Consider the following 20,774-nt stretch of genomic DNA (forward strand, 5'->3'; position numbering starts at 1 on the left):
CCTATACTGTGTCTCTTTCTCCCCCACGGCGTCCCTCTCTCTTGCTCCCCCTTTCTCTCTCTCTCTCTCTCTCTCTCTCTCTCTCTCTCTCCGTCTCTGCAGGATGGCACAATGGTGCCAGTAACCGTGTTCCATACAGTACCCGTGGAGTGTCTGAGGGGGGGCGCCGCTGCTTGTCCACGTCTACGGGTCCTACGGCAGGGACCTCGGCATGGACTTCAGCCCAGAGGGGAGGCTGTTACTGGAGCAGGGCTGGGCTCTGGCCTACTGCCACGTGAGGTAAGACCTGACAGACACACAAACGCTCAGATATCTGTGGAATTTATCTGTAGAGCGTCGCAGTGGCCCAGGAAATTATCCTCCATTCATTTTCTCCATAGGCTTTTCAATTTTCATTTAAAGACCTTATAAGCGTCGTACGAAGCCAACTCGAGGTGTGACAAATCATGAGAACAAACACAATATTTTGGACCAAACAAACTCAGAAGAAAAACAACTAAAAAACGTGTTGTAACCTGCCGTTTTTTTTCTACTTTCTAATTCTTTGTTTGGTCCAAAACATTGTGTTTATATATTGTCACGATTTGTCACGACAAGAATTGGCTTTGTCCGCGGCGTATAAACGTCTTTAAATAAATACTTTCTGAAAAGTCTTATGAGGAAAATGAACGGGGATTTATTTTTCCGGGTCTCTCTCGAGGCGGGGGCGGGACTGCGACACTCTATAGATAGCAATTAATAAACCGTAAAAATTATCTCAAATATGGTCCACATTACAATTCTGCATTCCATCCTTCCTTTGACTGGATCTGGGGGTTTTTTTCCTCCCCATCTTTCCACACACCCTCTCCCCCAGAGGCGGAAGTGAGCGAGGTCTGTCCTGGCACAGACGCGCCATGGGGGTGGAGGGGAAGCGACGAGGCGTGGAGGACCTCCTGGCCTGTCTCCGTCACCTCTCCTCTCTCGGAGTCTCCTCGCCCGCGCTCACCGCGCTCACCGCCCGCAGTGCCGGGGCCGTGCCCGCGGGGGCGCTCTGCAACGCGCACCCTCACCTGCTACGGGCCGTCACACTGCAGGTGAGTGACAAGGTTGAAACGCATTTTGGGGAGCCGGGAACCCCATTTGGTGTTTTTTACACATTATGTTATAATTTAGCTGTTAAAAAATAGCAGATCTACAAGCTCGTAGCGCGCCACCGAGTGGCGCGCTACGAGCTTGTAGGTCTGCTATTTGTTTTTAAATCGTGAAAATGCGGTACAAATCTTTCAATATATATTCTTTCAGAGCCAACTTTTTTTAACTCAAATCTTTGCTTCTGAGAGGGGGGGGGGGTCCCTGGAACAACATATTTTAATGCGGCCAATTACATATAATTTTGGGGGTCCTTAGACATGAAATATTTAGAACCACTGACATGGAAAAACATGTGGTTTTTCAGGAAGCTGTCATGATTTAGAAGACATTCTTTTTAAATTTCGACGTCGGGCCTAAATGGCTTAAGCATCTTGTAGAAGGGGACGGGGTGCGTGTGAGTGTGTGTGTGTGTGTGTGTGTGCGCACTGTACTGTGTACATGCACTTCATCAGATGACAACACACACACACACACACACACACTCTGTGTCCACTATAGGCTCCCTTCCTGGACGTGTTGGGGACCATGGCGGACCCCGGGCTCCCTCTGACCGTGGAGGAGAGGGAGGAGTGGGGAGACCCCCTGGCAGACCCCGAGCACCGACTCGCCATCGCCTCCTACTGTCCCTGTCACAACATCACTCCTCAGGTATACACAGGGAGAGATATCTGTATAGTGTTCCTTTTTGATGTTCGACTATTATAGTCGAAGCATCTGGTAGACTTGTTTGGTGATGATTCATTCTGAAAGAAAAAAGATAAATGATTTTCTTAGAAAAGCATGATCTATTGTGTGTGTGTGTGTGTGTGTGTGTGTGTGTGTGTGTGTGTGTGTGTGTGTGTGTGTGTGTGTGTGTGTGCGTGTGTCAGCATTACCCCTCCATGTTGCTCACGGCCTACAGTGGAGATGTCCGAATACCCCTGGCGGGGGTCCTCAAGTACGCCGAGCGATTGAAGGAAGCCATTCATGCGTACTCACGCGCGCGCCCTACATCAGGTATACTATAACCACGCAGAATAAACATTCAGCATTACAGTTCACTGACTGAATTATGTTTGCGCAGATATTCATGTGTATCCGAGGGTGTGAGTGAGCGGGACATGGTACTGTATGTAATGTACACTCACGAGTCCCTGTCTTTGACAGAATTCTGGGAATCGGTCAATCGGTACTTTTTTTTAAATTTGAGTCTGCAAACTACACAAATCAGGATCAGGGTTAGTCTAAAAAAACGGAGTAAAGCTCCTAAACAGCATCTGTCACTCACGCCAAGGTCAAAACTGAATTTGACCTCCGTGATTTTAAAGTGGGGCCTCGTTTAACCCATTTAGGCCTGACGTCGAAATAAATAAAAAGTCTCCTGAAAGAATATATATTCAAAGATCTGTGCCACATTTTCACGATTTTTCTAAAATAGCAGACCTACAAGCTCGTATCGTGCCCACTCGGTGGCGCGCTATGAGCTTGTAGATCTGCTATTTTTCAATAGCTAAAGTATAACATAATGCTTAGTTAAAACACCAAAACGGGATCCCCCTCCAGAATAGTTTAAACACTAAATTAACAACTGATGAGTTAGAACGTTTTCTCCAATGTTTCTATCGTCCACCTTGTTTTTACTGCTGTTCTCCATAAGATGCTGCTTTGACCTTCAACCTCCAAATAGTAGCAGCGTCTGTGGGAGTTTCCAAAGGGAGACAATAGTAATGGATTCTGAGCACTGCGAGTTTAGCTCGACACCGATGGATTGAAGTGCAGGTCACCTTGTAGCACCTTACCACGCTTGTGTGTGTGTGTGTGTGCGTCAGCAGAACTCTCTGATTCCCTCTCTCCCCCAGCTGCTATTTGCAGACGGTCTTTCTCTCCCTCTCACTCTTAATCTCACACCAACACATGGGTTGTACTCCTCTTTACACCCATCTCATATTGTCTTCTCTCCCTACATCTCAAATTCCCATGCACACTTATCTATCTCCCTCTTTCTCTACCTCACACACACACACACACACACACACACACAGAGTTAAAGTCTGCGTGTGTCTCCCCTAATCTCCCTCCCTCCCTCCCTTTGCTCTCCCAAGTCTTTGATAAAGTGCTGATGGCATAGACACACACACACACACACACACACACACTCAGTCAGTCACACGGCAGGCCTATTAGCATGGTAAAGAGATAGCATATCGCAGCGAGAGAGATTAGACACCACAGCCAGGGAGCTGTCAAGGTCAAGACCGCAGCTTGTGAAACAGCGAGAAAGAGAGAGAGAGAGTGGTACAGAGGAGATGAAGAGTGGGGGGAATATGCAGGACGGGGAGGTGGGGGGGGGGCGTATCAGATGTAAGAATGAGTGAAAGAGGAGTATAGAGGTGCAGAGAGAAACCGGATTACAGCCGATAGGATCAGCAGAGAGAGAGAGAGAGCAAATGAAGCTATGAAGTACAGTGAAATGAGACAAATATCAGAGATATTTCTCAGGATAACGGCCCTTCTCTCTAATCCTTTAGTTTTCCCTCTCTCACCTTTGCACCCTCTCTCGGCTTTCAGAATGTGTGCCTAATGTGGTTCTGAACATCCTGCCAGGAGCGGATCACTTTGGCCCGGAGGACTTTGAGCTGGTCTTAAAGGAGGTAAACAGACTTTTCTGATGTTATTGTGCTAACGTTACCCTGTAAGACCCAACGATGCTTCTCGGTAACATTTTTATTTTAATTAATTACTTTATTATTATTATTTTTCTGGGGTTTTTTTTCACCTAAACATCATCATTGATGTTCATTGTTTAGTCTTGCAATGCCATTGGTCATGATATTTGCATATAAATACCCCCCACAGAGGCACAAATTTACACAACTTCAAAATCTCTCGACATCAAATTTTAAATTCAAATGTAATCAAAATTGACCTATGACCTTTAATCTTTAACCCTGATAAAAGTAACTATATGCATGTAATACATATATTTGTGTGATCATTAGAATGTCTAGAACATGTATTATTGTGAAAGATATCCAACGAATGTAAATTATTAATTTATTATTATTTTAATAATTATTATAAATGTGCATATAACATTTTCAGATTTTTTACATATTTTTTTAACATAAGTCCTAGTAGTACAAAGTAGTAGTAAGGGTGAAATCTCTTTTTTTTGCAAGTAGAAATATATCCGGGTCTTACAGGGTAGGGTAACCCTGTAAGACTGTAGGGGAGCCAACTAGTAATGCAGATGCTTAACCCATTCTGACCGGGCACCCATTTTGGTGTTGGCATCATGTTATGCTTTACCTATTGAAAAATAGCAGATCTACAAGCTCATATCGCGCCACCGAGTGGCGCGATATGAGCTTGTAGGTCTGCTATTTTTGAAAAATTCGAAGAACGACTGACATTTTTAGAATCTGATCTCAGGTCAGAATGGGTTCATCAGACCAGTGTGTGTCCAGTGGAAACCTCGTATGAATCTGATCTCAGGTCAGAATGGGTTAATCTGGACAAAACAGTGTTGTTTCCTCCGTGCATGCCTGACCTCGGCCAGCAAATTAAATGAGGTTAAATCATTAGACTGGTCAGAGTATAATGCCACACACACTCTCTTCAGGGATTTGTCAACAGCATGCGTCAATGGCTGCAATAAAAGCACCACTCTAGTGCCACAAGCCTTGTTTTATTGGCTTTTAGTAGTGTTTGTAGCGAGACGTTTTGGACTATTATTGCCATGTGAGCATGACAGATATCGGTATTGTGTAATAGTGTAGAAACTAGAAAAAACAGATTAACTCCCACTGAAAAGGAAACGATAAAACCTTTTTTTTTACAATGGTTGAGTCATTCATTGTAGCATCTGTTATTTCACAGCTGTACGTCTCAATCTTTCTCTACTGATCAAATGCAAAATGCCAGGATATGCTTTATTATCAAAGGTTAAAATTGGATTCATATTAACCCATTTTGGGGCGGGAACCCCTTTAGGTGTTAGCGTTATGTTATGCTTTAGCTATTGAAAAATAGCAGATCTACAAGCTCATAGCGCGCCACCGAGTGGCGCGCTACGAGCTTGTAGATCTGCTATTTTTGAAAAACCCCGTGAAAATTATTTTTATTCCGAAAACTGAATTGTAGAATCGTTCCCAGGTCAAAATGGGTTCAATTGTCTCCAGACTGACGGGCCGGTTTCTGTGTCTCCCCTTCCCAACCCAGAGTGCACTCCAGATAGCCTTCTTGTACGCAGAGCTGGGCTTGGAGCCTCCACTTCATCCACCTAAGAAGACGCGGCGGAGGTAGCCGGACTGTCCAGTAGACACTAGACCGACATACAATCACCACCTCCAGATCATCAAACACCAAAAGGCCGCTATATGTGGACAATGTTGAAGCTATACTGTAGACGCAAAAACAACTCGAAGGATGCAGTTGGCACCCTCCAAGGGATACGTTTCCTTTGAGGTCGAATGCACACTAAGAAACTAAGAATAAGCAAGATTCTGTGAATATTCAATATTTTGTATGGCGATATTGACAAGAGACCTTAGAACAACCATGCGAAACGATATATTTATTTTTACAGTTTTAATAAACTTCTCAATCAAACTGTTGAGCTTTGTTATGCGAGGGCTTTTGAAGACATGGTCAACAGATTCACTAAAGATGTTTTAATTCAGCCCCTGAAAACATGTAATAAATCATATAAGGTGAAAACATTGGTGAAAATCCTATTTTAGCCTACTGCAGTGATACTCAAACTCAGGCCCGCGGGACCATTATGACTGGCCCACCAATGAAAATCAAAAAAAAAGAAGAAAAAAAATCTGGAAAATGAAATAAATAAAAAAAAATCTGAATGAAGTTCTCTTTAATTACATTATTATAAGTAATACTATTAGAGTTGTACTATTACTCGAACGAAAATAAAAGCTTGGGGGGGAGATGCAATGCAAATGAAAGACATATACTCTGTATCCCTATTCCCTGACATAATTTTATAGCTAAACGGACAGAATTCTATTTTATTTGAATGATGAAACCCAGCTGCCATTAATAGTTGGAAATTGCGGAAATTGCAGAAATGGTTGAAATGGAAATTGCGGAAATGGAAATTGAGGAAATTGCTCTTCACTTATAGCTATCTATTTTCAGGTAGATTGTTTTATTTTACTCAGTCAGCCATATCACTACTCATTTTTTTTCATGAAAAAGGTCATAGCTGGGTAATCTATTTTCAGGCAAATGTTTATTGTGTTTATTGTATTTTATTTTACTCAGCCATAACAATTTATTTTCTGTTAACCAACTTGCTGGCTGGCAGGCAGGCAGACAGCTACTCATAGACAGGCAGACAGACAGACAGCTACTCATGGAGAATTGGACAGGCAGGCAGTCAGACAGCTACTCATAGACAGGCAGACAGACAGCTATACTCATGGAGAATTGGACAGGCAGGCAGACAGCTACTCATGGACAATTGGACAGGCAGGAAGGCAGACAGCTACTCATAGACAGACAGACAGCTACTCATGGACAATTGGACAGGCAGGAAGGCAGACAGCTACTCATAGACAGACAGACAGCTACTCATAGACAATTGGGCAGGCAGGCAGACAGCTACTCATAGACAGACAGCTACTCATGGACAATTGGACAGGCAGGAAGGCAGACAGCTACTCATAGACAGGCAGACAGACAGCTACTCATGGACAATTAGGCAGGCAGGCAGACAGCTACTCATAGACAGGCAGACAGACAGCTACTCATGGACAATTAGGCAGGCAGGCAGACAGCTACTCAGACAGGCAGACAGACAGCTACTCATGGACAATTGGACAGGCAGGCAGGCAGACAGCTACTCATAGACAGGCAGGCAGACAGCTACTCATAGACAGGCAGACAGTAAGACAGCTACTCATTGACAGACAGACAAATAACTACTCATGGACAGACAGACAGACAGACAGACAGGCAGGCAGGCAGGCAGGCAGGCAAAGAGCTACTCATGTTATGTTATTATAACAGCTACTCATGTTATGTGCAATAATTTGTGCAGTTATGGAAACAGCTCTTTGTGTTTATGCAAGAAAATGTAACACATTTATTTATTTACACATTGTGTGCATGCACATTGTACTTTGATACATTTTGCGAAAATAAAGCAATTGAAAGAGAGAAGTTATCAAGTATCATTAATGTCGTAATTTTATCTACTGGCCCCTTGCCATTTTTGTAATGTGGCCCACAGGTAAATCTATTTGAGTATCCCTGGCCTACAGGTTGTTGCTGTAGACGCAAAAACAACTCGAAGGATGCAGTTGGCACCCTCCAAGGGATACGTTTCCTTTGAGGTCGAATGCACACTAAGAAACTAAGAATAAGCAAGATTCTGTGAATATTCAACATTTTGTATGGCGATATTGACAAGAGACCTATAGAACAACCATGCGAAACGATATATTTATTTTTACAGTTTTAATAAACTTCTCAATCAAACTGTTGAGCTTTGTTATTATGCGAGGGCTTTTGAAGACAGCTTCACTAAAGATGTTTTAATTCAGCCCCTGAAAATCATATAAGGTGAAAACATTGGTGAGAATCCTATTTTAGCCTTACTGTATGCAGTCGTTAGTTACCCATGGACAGTCTTGTTAGCAATTATACAGTATGTCCAAGGCCCCCAGGTAGCAGGCCTTCTCCGATACGTAGCACTCTGTGGAACGGCTGGGATTGAAGCGAGTGTCGCTGGAAAACTCCATCAATAACCCTTCTCCCGCCTCCGTCCTGATGGCGGACTTCGCCATCACCTCCCCGACGGCCCCGGCCCGCTCCGTGCTCATTCTGATCTCCAACTGGTCCGGTAACTCGCGGAACTCGGAGAGATCGGTGGTGGTGGTGGCGGTGGCGGAGCCGCCGAAGTTGAGGACGACGAGGAACGCCCGGCGATATCCGTCCAGCTCTCGGAGGTAGGAGAAGACGTCGGCGTCGGCGTGCACGTGGCAGAACCAGCCGCGGTGGAGGGACATGTCCGCCTGGCGCAGGGCGCTCAGGTAGCGGTACTGCTGCAGGACAGAACTCCCGTCGGGAACCCCCATCTGGGCCTGTTGCGGGGAAGACAAGAGCAATAAGGAAGCCTTCAAATGTTGAATCGTTCACATTTGGCCTGGGGTTGATGCTGAAAGGACATCGGGTCAGCCTCCTTTTCCACGGCAATCCACCGATTAGATTTTGAGGTATCTTGTATGCAGGTGTAGGGGGTCCACGCGCCGCACCCCTCATTGTTTTCTTTTTCTAGTTTGGATTTTTGGCATCCGTAGGACCTCTAATTGTCTAATATACAGATTTTGATGATCGCAAGAACAAAAAATGGCCTGTGGAAAAGGCTGTGGCTGCTTCACTGTTTGTACCTACCTTCACATTGACGGTAGCGTGGTTGGGGTGGACATGCAGCCAGGTGTTGTTGTTCTGGTCGTTAAAGCCGGCGGTCGTTTCATTGGTCCACTGCATGGGAGAGCGCTGGGCGTCCCGACTGGCACTCTGCAAGACGTGATTGAAATGTTACTGTATTCTGTATCGCTGTATTACTGTTCTCATATATAAGACGTATCTTGAAATATATGAGTCTGGTCAGACTGTAATAGGATTTTGAGGATTGAAGAATACTATACACTGCCTTGGAAACATACTGTAGGAAGCAAGGCTTCCACCTGTTGGTTGTCTGTCAGATGACATATACTATAACATACGACGAATTAGACCGTTCCTCACCCAGGAATCAGCCCAGCTCCTAATCCAGACAACAGTCTTGTCAAAACTCGACTATTGTAACTCCCTCCTTACTGGCCTACCAGCATGTGCACTTAAACCTCTCCAGCTGATCCAAAATGCCGCAGCTCGCTTGGTCTTCAACCAGCCAAAATTCTCACATGTCTCCCCCCTGCTCCGTTCCCTCCACTGGCTCCCGGTCGCTGCCCGCACAGAATACAAAACTCTGATGCTGGCATTCAAAGCAACCAAAGGTATGGCTCCCCCATATCTTGCAAGTATGATCGAACCCTACAAACCCTCCCGCTCACTCAGATCAGCCAACGCAGGGAAGCTGGAAGTACCCTCACTAAAAACGCCGGGACAACACTCCACACGTCCCAAACTCTTCTCCCTTCTGGCTCCAAAACTGTGGAATGCACTTCCCATTGCAGTCAGAACTGCAGCATCACTCCCAATCTTCCGCCGTAGTCTGAAAACCCACCTTTTCAGACTCCATCATGGCCCATAGCACTTACCCCACCCCCTTAGATAGCAATTCTGTAGACTTAGATAGCATTTGATACAGACTTATAGCATGTTATGTAGACAGCATAAGTGCATTGTATGTGCTATTGTCATAGCACGTCATAGTACATATGTATAGCATAGTAGTATAGATGTATTGCTTATATGTATAGTTTCATTATAGATATTCCACTGTTACTTTCTTAGCTTACGCATGTTTCATGATAAATGTTTTTATGTGATGTATACCCATGCTTTTTTGTTCTTGCTTAATGTAAGTCGCTCTGAATTAAGAGCGTCTGCTAAATGCCTAAATTGTAAATTGTGTGTGTGCGTGCGCTGACCGCATTGAATTTCCCTGCTGGGTCCTGGATTTGGCTCTCCGAAACCTCAATGTTCTCCATGCCTATCTCCTCGCCGTAGTAGGTAGTGGGCGTGCCGGGCAGGGTCAACAGCAGCATGTTGATGATGCGGGTGTAATTCTGACCTGCGCTGGTGGCTATGCGAGGCATGTCATGGTTGCCTACCTGGCCATGATGACAGGAAGAAGAGTGAGATTGAAAGCGAGGAAAAAATGAAAGCCAAAGAACAGATTGAGATGAGTTTGTTTTGGTGAGAGGTATTTTCCTTCCTCTTTGCTTGTATCTATATTTTATCCTCTTCTTCTCTTTCTGCCTCTACGTATGTTATTGCTCTGTAATGTGAAGCACTTTGGTTCGACCTCGGTCGTTAGAAATGTGCTATACAAATAGTTTGATTCGATTTGATTTGATACCCTCTATAGTAGCATTTTTCATTAGTTTTCATACCCTCTGTATAGTCTATAGCAGTGATACTCAACATCAGGCCCGCGGGACCATTATGACTGGCCCACCAATGAAAATCTAAAAAAAAGAAGAAAAACAAATCTGGAAATGAAATTGCGGAAATTGCGGAAATTGTAATTGCGGAAATGGAAATTGCGGAAATGGTGGAAATGACAGACAGCTACTCATGGAGAATTGGACAGGCAGGCAGTCAGACAGCTACTCATAGAGAATTGGACAGGCAGGCAGACAGCTACTCATGGACAATTGGACAGGCAGGAAGGCAGACAGCTACTCATGGACAATTGGACAGGCAGGAAGGCAGACAGCTACTCATAGACAGACAGACAGCTACTCATAGACAATTGGGCAGGCAGGCAGACAGCTACTCATAGACAGACAGACAGCTACTCATGGACAATTGGACAGGCAGGAAGGCAGACAGCTACTCATAGACAGGCAGACAGACAGCTACTCATGGACAATTAGGCAGGCAGGCAGACAGCTACTCATAGACAGGCAGACAGACAGCTACTCATGGACAATTAGGCAGGCAGGCAGACAGCTACTCAGACAGGCAGACAGACAGCTACTCATGGACAATTGGACAGGCAGGCAGACAGACAGCTACTCATAGACAGGCAGGCAGACAGCTACTCATAGACAGGCAGACAGTAAGACAGCTACTCATTGACAGACAGACAAATAACTACTCATGGACAGACAGACAGACAGGCAGGCAGGCAGGCAAAGAGCTACTCATGTTATGTTATTATGTTATTATAACAGCTACTCATGTTATGTGCAATAATTTGTGCAGTTATGGAAACAGCTCTTTGTGTTTATGCAAGACAATGTAACACATTTATTTATTTACATATTGTGTGCATGCACATTGTACTTTGATACATTTTGCGAAAATAAAGCAATTGAAAGAGAGAAGTTATCAAATATCATTAATGTCGTAATTTTATCTACTGGCCCCTGGCCCCTTGCCATTTTTGTAATGTGGCCCACAGGTAAATCTATTTGAGTATCACTAGTCTATAGCACCATGTTTCATTAGTTTTCATTTTGATTTCATTTAGAAGTTTTATTTTAAATTTCAGTTTGGTTTTGTCAGAAAAGAAAACTGCTGTCCAAAATGTTGTCCATCCAGAGACCTACTTACCACCCAGTTGGGCCACTGTCCTGTAGGCATGTTGTCCATCCAGAGACCTACTTACCACCCAGTTGGGCCACTGTCCTGTAGACATGTTGTCCATCCAGAGACCTACTTACCACCCAGTTGGGCCACTGTCCTGTAGGCATGTTGTCCATCCAGAGACCTACTTACCACCCAGTTGGGCCACTGTCCCGTAGGCATGTTGTCCATCCAGAGACCTACTTACCACCCAGTTGGGCCACTGTCCTGTAGGCATGTTGTCCATCAAGAGACCTACTTACCACCCAGTTGGGCCACTGTCCTGTAGGCATGTTGTCCATCCAGAGACCTACTTACCACCCAGTTGGGCCACTGTCCCGTAGGCATGTTGTCCATCCAGAGACCTACTTACCACCCAGTTGGGCCACTGTCCCGTAGGCATGTTGTCCATCCAGAGACCTACTTACCACCCAGTTGGGCCACTGTCCTGTAGACATGTTGTCCACCCAGAGACCTACTTACCACCCAGTTGGGCCACTGTCCTGTAGGCATGTTGTCCATCCAGAGACCTACTTACCACCCAGTTGGGCCACTGTCCTGTAGGCATGTTGTCCATCCAGAGACCTACTTACCACCCAGTTGGGCCACTGTCCCGTAGGCATGTTGTCCATCCAGAGACCTACTTACCACCCAGTTGGGCCACTGTCCTGTAGGCATGTTGTCCATCCAGAGACCTACTTACCACCCAGTTGGGCCACTGTCCCGTAGGCATGTTGTCCATCCAGAGACCTACTTACCACCCAGTTGGGCCACTGTCCTGTAGGCATGTTGTCCATCCAGAGACCTACTTACCACCCAGTTGGGCCACTGTCCTGTAGGCATGTTGTCCATCCAGAGACCTACTTACCACCCAGTTGGGCCACTGTCCTGTAGACATGTTGTCCATCCAGAGACCTACTTACCACCCAGTTGGGCCACTGTCCTGTAGGCATGTTGTCCATCCAGAGACCTACTTACCACCCAGTTGGGCCACTGTCCTGCAGGCATGTTGTCCATCCAGAGACCTACTTACCACCCAGTTGGGCCACTGTCCTGCAGGCATGTTGTCCATCCAGAGACCTACTTACCACCCAGTTGGGCCACTGTCCTGTAGGCATGTTGTGCATCCAGAGACCTACTTACCACCCAGTTGGGCCACTGTCCTGCAGGCATGTTGTCCATCCAGAGACCTACTTACCACCCAGTTGGGCCACTGTCCTGTAGGCATGTTGTCCATCCAGAGACCTACTTACCACCCAGTTGGGCCACTGTCCTGTAGGCATGTTGTCCATCCAGAGACCTACTTACCACCCAGTTGGGCCACTGTCCCGTAGGCATGTTGTCCATCCAGAGACCTACTTACCACCCAGTTGGGCCACTGTCCTGTGGACATGTTGTCCACCCAGAGACCTACTTACCACCCAGTTGGGCCACTGTCCTGTGGACATGTTGTCCATCCAGAGACCTACTTACCACCCAGTTGGGCCACTGTCCTGCAGGCATGTTGTCCATCCAGAGACCTACTTACCACCCAGTTGGGCCACTGTCCTGTAGGCATGTTGTCCATCCAGAGACCTACTTACCACCCAGTTGGGCCACTGTCCTGTAGTAGGCATGTTGTCCATCCAGAGACCTACTTACCACCCAGTTGGGCCACTGTCCTGCAGGCATGTTGTCCATCCAGAGACCTACTTACCACCCAGTTGGGCCACTGTCCTGTAGGCATGTTGTCCATCCAGAGACCTACTTACCACCCAGTTGGGCCACTGTCCTGTAGGCATGTTGTCCATCCAGAGACCTACTTACCACCCAGTTGGGCCACTGTCCTGTAGGCATGTTGTCCATCCAGAGACCTACTTACCACCCAGTTGGGCCACTGTCCTGCAGGCATGTTGTCCATCCAGAGTTGGACCAGACGCTTGGCCCACCATCCACTGGTGTTCTGGGGAAGGTCCATCAAGTAGAAGTTAAAAGGGAAGTCGCTCTCTTTAACCTGTGGAGTGCCGTAATACAGCATGGTCTTCTCAACCTCCTGGTAATCATATGACTCGGTCACCATGAACCTGGTATAGGGGAAAGACAATGCACACACAGGGCACAGTGATGTTATTAAACATAAGCTAAACACATTCTGTTAGGTCCAAGTTAAGTGTAAAGTTTAGTTTTGTTGTATAGCTCCGTTTCACGGGACAAATCTCAGCAGAAAAGATGAAAATAAACAGCACAATGAGCGCAATTGAACAATTGTATTCTTATACCGTATACTTAAAGTTACACATAAGACTGACTCCTCTATACCTGTGTCTGCCAGGCTCCCGGCTGTAGATGTCCATTTCTGCCCTCCACTCCCTCAGCAAGTCATGCAGACCCAGCTGGCTGGTGGTGTAGTCATGGTGGAGATTCCACCACGTATCCTTTAGAGAGTCGGTAAGGAATATAACATGATTCAGGTACGCTGGCTATAGTTGCAACGTGACAGATAGTTACAGTAGGTGATTGGAGGTGTAGCCAAGAGGCTCCACAGAGTTGTGGTTTAAACAATGCTGCCACCAGGATTCTAGTTAATTAAGAAGAGTAACTAACCATTTTGTCACAGTGAAATAATGCGGATGAACTCATGGCAGAAGTTCATATCTAATGTTTTATGAATGTCATTGAATGGATAGTGTATGTGGCACACTTTAGCCAGAGAGCTAATGTGTGTGGGCCTTATTTCTTATTGTTTTTATATTTTTTTATATGTTTTGAATACTGAAAGACAATTTAAAAAAAGTTTGCTAATCAGTAACGCTGTTTCTGTCTGAAACTATGCTGCTGCAAACTGCAGTTTTTAAACAAAAAAAACTAAACAAAATGAGTGCGCTCGCACCAAAAGACAGGCATTGAACAAGAATTGTATACACGGTGGGATTCTGAACAGTTACAATAGTTTAATATAAGTGTGAAATGTACTATTCAAAATGTCAAATCATGTGCAAATATGATCGGCAATGTAATGGAATGGCTGTCAATATAGTACAGCCATGTATGAACACATTAAAGACTTCTATCGGTCCCTGACATAATTGTCAGAGCCATTCAGAAGGTCAAGGACAATAGACAGTAACAATTAAAAGGAAGAACTATACAAAGCAGGTTAAAGGCTGTGAGGGAGGGAACGATACAGATAAGGACTGGGTAAATCATTCAGTTTGACAGCAACCAGACTGACTGGCCACTCCGTCTCAGTGTGTAATTCTGCAGCGGTCATTAAATCCCACTGACTCGTTAATCCACTGAAATATGCCTCTATACTAATCTCCTCACTGTGAGAAATAACTGCAGACTCTCTCTATGCCGGTACAGGAACTCTTTTGAGGAGTTCAGTGCTGCACGGAGCGGCGCTGTGAGCAGCATGAACAGGGTGTTTTCAAAGGAGGGCTAGTAAAACTATATCCCCAGCCATTAACAACGTATTTTTCTTACCTGCTATGTAGAAGGTACTATACTTCCAAATAGCTCTTTGGAGCCTACTGTATACCAACAAACAACATCCATAAGACCGGAGACTACTGGACTTTTTCAAACTTGTTCTGTATCGCAATTCGCATACTGCCTTTTCTAAAAGTATTAGTTGTATGAGGCTAAACACAGCACCTCAGCCATTTGCCTGTTCACAGTTGAGGAGTATATATATCACATTGTAGAATGATGCACGCTGGCAGGTCCAAAACACAGGCAATTACGCAATGTCTTGAGTTGGTCAACTCCAGCAGCGGTACATATAGGTTTAACACAGCGAGGTGTGTGTGTGTGTTTCAGTAATTTTTTACACACCCACAGCAGTAGAAATCACTATCACTGTGGGTTAAATTTGATGTACAGCGTCTGTTGGTTAGAAAAGTAAATGTGAGGCCTGGGCCGTGGCTCAGCGGTCCAGGCACCTTGGCTGGCAATCCAGTCTGACGATGACACTTACTCCGTGTCACCCCCCCCCATCTCTCTCCCCATTTTCCTGTCAGCCTACCGTCTGTCCCTCCATAAAAAAATAAAGGCGAAAGCCCCAAAAAAAAAGTAAATTTGATGTACAGCATCCATCGGTTAGAAAGGTATTTGACCAGAGCCCTCGACCACATAGTTGCAAAACATTCTATCAAGCAAAAGGGAAAAGCCTGAAAAGAATAAGTAAATAGTATCAGTCATTAATTAAGAGGTGCGACTCACTGCTGTTTGGTTTGGGTTGACCAGCGGCTCATCCCTCAGGTGTTTGGCCTCCAGGAGGTGTTTGACCGCATCCATGCGGAAGCCATCCACACCTTTTTCCATCCAGAATTTAATGACGTCCTGAGAAAACAGATTCAGAATACACACACACAAGAATGCTGGAATATTTCTTTGTAAAATTCGGCCTTTTCAGGACCCATGAAAGCCTGTGTGACAAAGAACATCATTGTGTAGATCCTTGACTGATCAAAATGTTTGGTTATCAAACCAGTTGAAAGGGAAGAGCATGTCTAATTGATAGAATAAGTGTCTCCAATTAAGGTTAAGATAACAGTTAAGGTTATGTAACACATGCACGGCACGCACACACACACAACATGAGAGAGATACCAGAATGGAGTACAAGTGTGGCTGCAAGACAGACAACAGATAGTGAAAAATCACACCTGTGTGTGTGTGTGTGTGTGTGTGTGTGTGTGTGTGTGTGTGTGTGTGTGTGTGTGTGTGTGTGTGTGTGTGTGTGTGTGTGTGTGTGTGCGTGCGCGTGCGCGTGCGTGCGTGCGTGCAAACGTACAATCATCTCTTTGCGGACATGTGGGTTTCTGAAGTTGAGGTCTGGTTGCTCTTTGAGGAACTGGTGCAGGTAGCACTGTCCTCTACCTTCATCATAGGTCCATGAAGAGTTCCCAAACACACTAACCTGTGGGGGGAGACGGAGAGAGGACGTTAATAATAATGTGGGGTGTGAGTTGAAAGACATCATAGCTATGGGGCAGAACTTGTATAACACATTTTCCAAATGCAGCTATGGCCAAATATGGTGTGTTGTCCAACCTATATGTGTAACATATGGACATAAAAGGGGCATATTGGTCCTACAGTACGTGATGCAGACAGAGAAACAGTGCCAGGGACGGCTCCAGGGACGGCAGGGGAGGCTCCTCCCCCCCCCCCCCCCCCCCTAACAAACTGACTTCTATGTAAACCAAAATTCATAAGCCCTCGCTCTGAATAGCCACCCCCATATAGTACCCCCCAGCCACAATGTTCTGGAGCCGTTGCTGGGCAGAGCCAGGCAGCATGGTGAATGTGAATGACTGATATACCAACCCAGTTGTTAGGCTTGTGGTCGGCGTCGTTGCAGTCGGCCCAGACATAGTAGTCCTTGTAGGGTTCGATCCCGGCCCGGCTCTGGTTGAACCAGTGGTGTCTGTCACTGGTGTGGTTGGGGATGAAGTCCATGATCAGTTTCAAGCCTGAGTGTGAGGTTACAGTATATATGATAGAATAGATCATTGGTTCCTGCCCAATTTATTTTTTTGCTCGAGACCCAAAAGATAAATGTGGTGCTGGATCCAAATTTACAAAATACATTAGGAATTAACCCAATAAGCTCTGTTTTGACCTGAGATCAGATTCTAAAAAGTCATTGAAAATTACAGTTTTCTGAAAAGGTTTCGGTCAGTCGTTCTTCGATTTTTCAAAAATAGCAGCCCTACAAGCTCGTAGCGCGCCACTCGGTGGTGCGCTATGAGCTTGTGGATCTGCTATTTTTCAATAGCTAAAGCATAACATGATGCTAACACCAAAAGGGGTTCCCGCCCAAAATGGGTTAAAGAGACTGTCTACGTATAGAGCTGATCTACAAGCTCACAATGCAATGCAATCCGTAGATCTGCTAAATATTATAGGGAATAGTAATAGGGAATAATGCCCAAAATAGGGACACCAGGTTTAAAGTGGTTCAAAGTATATTTAGGGAATGTAATTGGCTTCTGGGAAATGTATGCACAAAAAGTATTGATATAGTAAGTACCGGTAAGTAAGTATATACTGTGTATATATATATATATATATATATATATATTCCTTCGTTTTTGTGTAGGTGTATATGTTTGCAATAATAACGTGTGGTCGTGCCCCCAAAATGACCATCCCCAAAACCACTCCAGAGATGTATATACCTTTGTTGTGAATTTCAGCAAGGAGCTCCTCAAAGTCCTGCATGGTTCCAAAGAGAGGGTCGATGTCCCTGAAGTCCTCCACATCGTAGCCAAAGTCCTTCATGGGAGACTTGTAGATGGGGCCGATCCAAACTGACTTGATGTTGAGGTACTCAAAGTGGTCGAGCTTCAGCTTAATACCTGTATATTAAACAAAACTATACGGCATTAATGAGAGAACTGATAGATAGAACATGGGCCATGGATAGAACACCATGGATACTGATGTAGGGCTATAAGGTGTTGCAACAATCAGTAGCACCATTAGCAACAAGTCCTGCATTTAATGTCCATGGTCTAGTTGGGAAAAATAATAGCTGCAAATGACATGCTCATAATTCTGCTGTCCCTGGCCTGCTGTTGTTGCTGGTTTATTACCCCTGAAGCCACTCTATGAAAGTGAACGAAGTGTAAAGTTGCCATAAAACCATGAATCAGTCCAGCTCTTTATGCTTTATGCTTTTTGGTTTTGCATTGCCGAGTGTGTTATTTCTCAAAGGCTGCATCATCGAACACGAGGGAATTCCTTCCCTGCTAGAACACTATAGATTAGAAACACAAACCATTAAAAGCAATAGAAATAGTGTGTTCATGGAAAAATATAGATACCATGTTTTGGGTTTTTTTCCCCCGCCAGGGCAGGGGTATTATTCAAGGTATGTATCCGTTTCTTTTCTCAAGATTTACTACAGCTCGGCATAATGACACCTGATTGGACCCTCGTCTGGTTCTGACAGACTGGTAGTGTGTGCGGGCTGGGGTGGTGTGTGATAATCCGGTTGAATTATTATTTTGGTACGGCGACTGCGGTGGCGGGCCCGGGAGAACAATAACGCGACACGAGACAGTATCACGCTAAAGGTTCACAAAGTTTATTACACACACAGGAACATATATAGTGCTGGATCATAAGGACGTGACAATAAGATATGATACAAAGTACCGTGACTACTAATGCAGCAAGGCTGACCTTGCTGGCGCTGAGATGTCTCTCGTAGCCTATCTATAAAGTATGCTACAGGTATAGTACAGGCAGTACACAATACATATCAAGTACACTGTATCTCAAGTTCAAGTACACAGACTTAGATGTACATGGACAACTCATAATATAACACCTATTGTGCTTCTCCCTTGTCAAACCAACCACCAACAGAAATTGTTCAGAAAAAGTAGGCTATCCATAGCTAGATTTTGATTGAGTCCTATTCTATTTAGGCTAGACTTAGTAGTACTAAGTAAGAATGAATCTTATAATTAACTATATGAAACGCCTGTGGAACTTGGCTTGAACAATTTAATCACACTGTAGCCATCTGCCATCCTATAAAACAGTATAAAACAAGAGCCATAAAAACGTTTAGTGTCAACCTATGAACCATCAGTCAAGCTTGTCATTCTCAACAGCAAACAGTGAGAGTTGGGGGTGGGGGGGGTTGTGTTAACTTGTAATACAACATTCACAACAATGACCGAACGTCCTTTTTTTCAGACCCAGGGAGATCCATATCTGAATAAAAAAACACATCTGTGTGAACTGAGTGGTGCAACTCTCTGTGTGTTCTGAAGCCTTTTGAGCTGCAATGAAAATAGCATATGGCTCGATCAGCCATATGCCGATGATGAAGCCATAGAAGAACGATGAAGTCTTCCGGGTAGTACCCCTCGAGTGTTGATATGATTGGTTGGCTCCTGTCTTAGTAGATGTCAGTGGGGCCCGACACAGCTGGCTGATCAACGAGTGCCCCCGACAGAAAATCCCAGACCACAGAAAATCTACTGAATGTTCAAAGTTCAGGGGGGGGTGGGGGGGGGTTTAGCTCAGAAGACCTAAAAAATTACAAAAACGTTTTTTTTTTTTCTCTCTCTCCATGTCACCAAACCTTTAAGCCTCAAGCCAACTCGGCTGACAAATCCTGACAATAAACACAGGGGCCGAACAAATGAGAAAAAAGGGCAGGGTAGGCTACAACACTTTTTTTTAGAGTGAAAACCTGAAAAATCTAAAACTTTTAAATAAAATAATTCACCAGCTAAAAACTATAAATCATGTGTGTTTAACTCAAACGTGAGTTAATGAGTTAAATAAACACTCCAAACTCCAAATACTTCAATCAAACTTCAAAACCATCTCTCAACTTCGTTAGTTCTTTACCTTGAAGGTCTCCGATCCCGTCGCCATCAGAGTCCTTGAAGGACCGGGGGTAGACCTGGTAGATCGGGGAGGCCTGCCACCAGCTCAGACACCGAGGAGACAAGGCGATCACGGTTATCGTCAACGCCACGAGAACAACAGTGCAGATGATCGTCAGCCAGAATAGGATCTGTCGGGGCACCCGATACCGGGCCTGATTGGAGTACAGCAGCAGCACCTCCTTGGGCATTCCTGCGTACGGCTTGGCCTGTGTGTACTCCGCGTTGTCTGAAGAAGAAACGCCAACGCCGGCAGAGTTACTAGTGTCCCGCTTGTCTCCGCCAGTGGCGGTGGGTATCTCCGTCACTGAGGCGCTCCCATCCTCCCGAAAGCCAGGGTTTTGGATGCACTCTTCCAGCTCCACACTGTTGCTGGTGCCATTTGGTCCCATTGGGAGACTCATGACCAATGAACGAATAGTCAAAACAGAAAATAAACTAGGAATAAAAGCGTGTCGAATGTGTGGTCCGGGTCCCTCTGCGCTGCGGTAACTTGAATAGCCTACTGAGAATGAGGAAGGCAGTCAGGTAACTCACAGGGTCACAGTGCAACTCTCTCACCAATTCCTCCCTCTCTCTCTCTCACACACACACACACACACACACACAGTGCAACTGAGGAATGTGGGGAAACTGGAGAGTTGTAAAGGAATGGTTAGAGATTAATCTGGTTGTGCTATAGCTGGAGTAGCCTACGTTTTTATATAAAATACATATTCTATTCATAGTGAAAACATGACAGCTTGAACATTCAGCACCGCCCCCCCCCCCCCCCCTTCTGAGCTGCCAAACGGAAACAGAAAACCTAGTGTTCAAAACAGTGGGCTGTGAAGGCTCATAAATGTGAGGCATAATAAAATCGATAAAAACAGATGTATTCTGGAGGAGGAAATTGTTCTAGGTCACTGATAGTCCACTTGCCAGGCAGAATGTGAACCCAGGCATTGAGTAGGCCTACACCAAGCCAAGGTTTTATGTTAGAAATGTTGAGTATGG

General features: G+C 45.1%; 2 protein-coding genes across 3 annotated transcripts in view; one reads left to right on the forward strand and one right to left on the reverse strand.

The window, feature by feature from the left end:
- The window catches only part of prepl (prolyl endopeptidase like), a 13,507-nt gene extending 7,652 nt beyond the window's left edge, over window positions 1-5,855 (forward strand). Inside the window, 7 exon segments of the mRNA XM_080782988.1 lie at window positions 103-159; window positions 161-279; window positions 857-1,076; window positions 1,633-1,782; window positions 2,004-2,130; window positions 3,682-3,764; window positions 5,335-5,855. Of these exon segments, the coding sequence (XP_080639114.1) occupies window positions 103-159; window positions 161-279; window positions 857-1,076; window positions 1,633-1,782; window positions 2,004-2,130; window positions 3,682-3,764; window positions 5,335-5,418 (840 nt within the window). The 3' untranslated portion in view covers window positions 5,419-5,855.
- A 1,602-nt stretch (window positions 5,856-7,457) lies between these two features.
- slc3a1 (solute carrier family 3 member 1) lies at window positions 7,458-20,234 on the reverse strand. 2 transcript variants are annotated; one of them, XM_080781656.1, is made up of 10 exons: window positions 19,741-20,234; window positions 17,547-17,726; window positions 16,693-16,838; window positions 16,157-16,282; window positions 15,583-15,702; window positions 13,678-13,793; window positions 13,241-13,442; window positions 9,735-9,917; window positions 8,530-8,655; window positions 7,458-8,219 (listed from the first exon to the last, which is right to left on the reverse strand). In XM_080781656.1, exons 1-10 carry the CDS (start codon window positions 20,180-20,182, stop codon window positions 7,770-7,772), a joined length of 2,091 nt encoding a protein of 696 aa, XP_080637782.1. In that variant the 5' UTR covers window positions 20,183-20,234; the 3' UTR covers window positions 7,458-7,769. The 2 variants fall into 2 exon arrangements, with proteins under 2 accessions (XP_080637782.1, XP_080637783.1); XM_080781657.1 differs by lacking the exon at window positions 9,735-9,917.
- Window positions 20,235-20,774: the final 540 nt, after the last annotated feature.

The sequence above is a fragment of the Protomyctophum bolini genome (assembly GCF_963924005.1).
Source record: "Protomyctophum bolini genome assembly, chromosome: 14".
NCBI lineage: Eukaryota > Metazoa > Chordata > Actinopteri > Myctophiformes > Myctophidae > Protomyctophum > Protomyctophum bolini.

Bases quoted from the DNA above. Each gene is read 5' to 3' on its own strand.
- slc3a1 (XM_080781656.1), bottom strand. From the start codon at position 20,182: ATGAGTCTCCCAATGGGACCAAATGGCACCAGCAACAGTGTGGAGCTG. The intron at 15,703-16,156 runs GTACGTTTGCAC...CTGTTTTCTCAG, and splicing joins ATGTCCGCAAAGAGATGATT to GACGTCATTAAATTCTGGAT. The intron at 8,220-8,529 runs GTAGGTACAAAC...TCCCCGCAACAG, and splicing joins ACGCTACCGTCAATGTGAAG to GCCCAGATGGGGGTTCCCGA.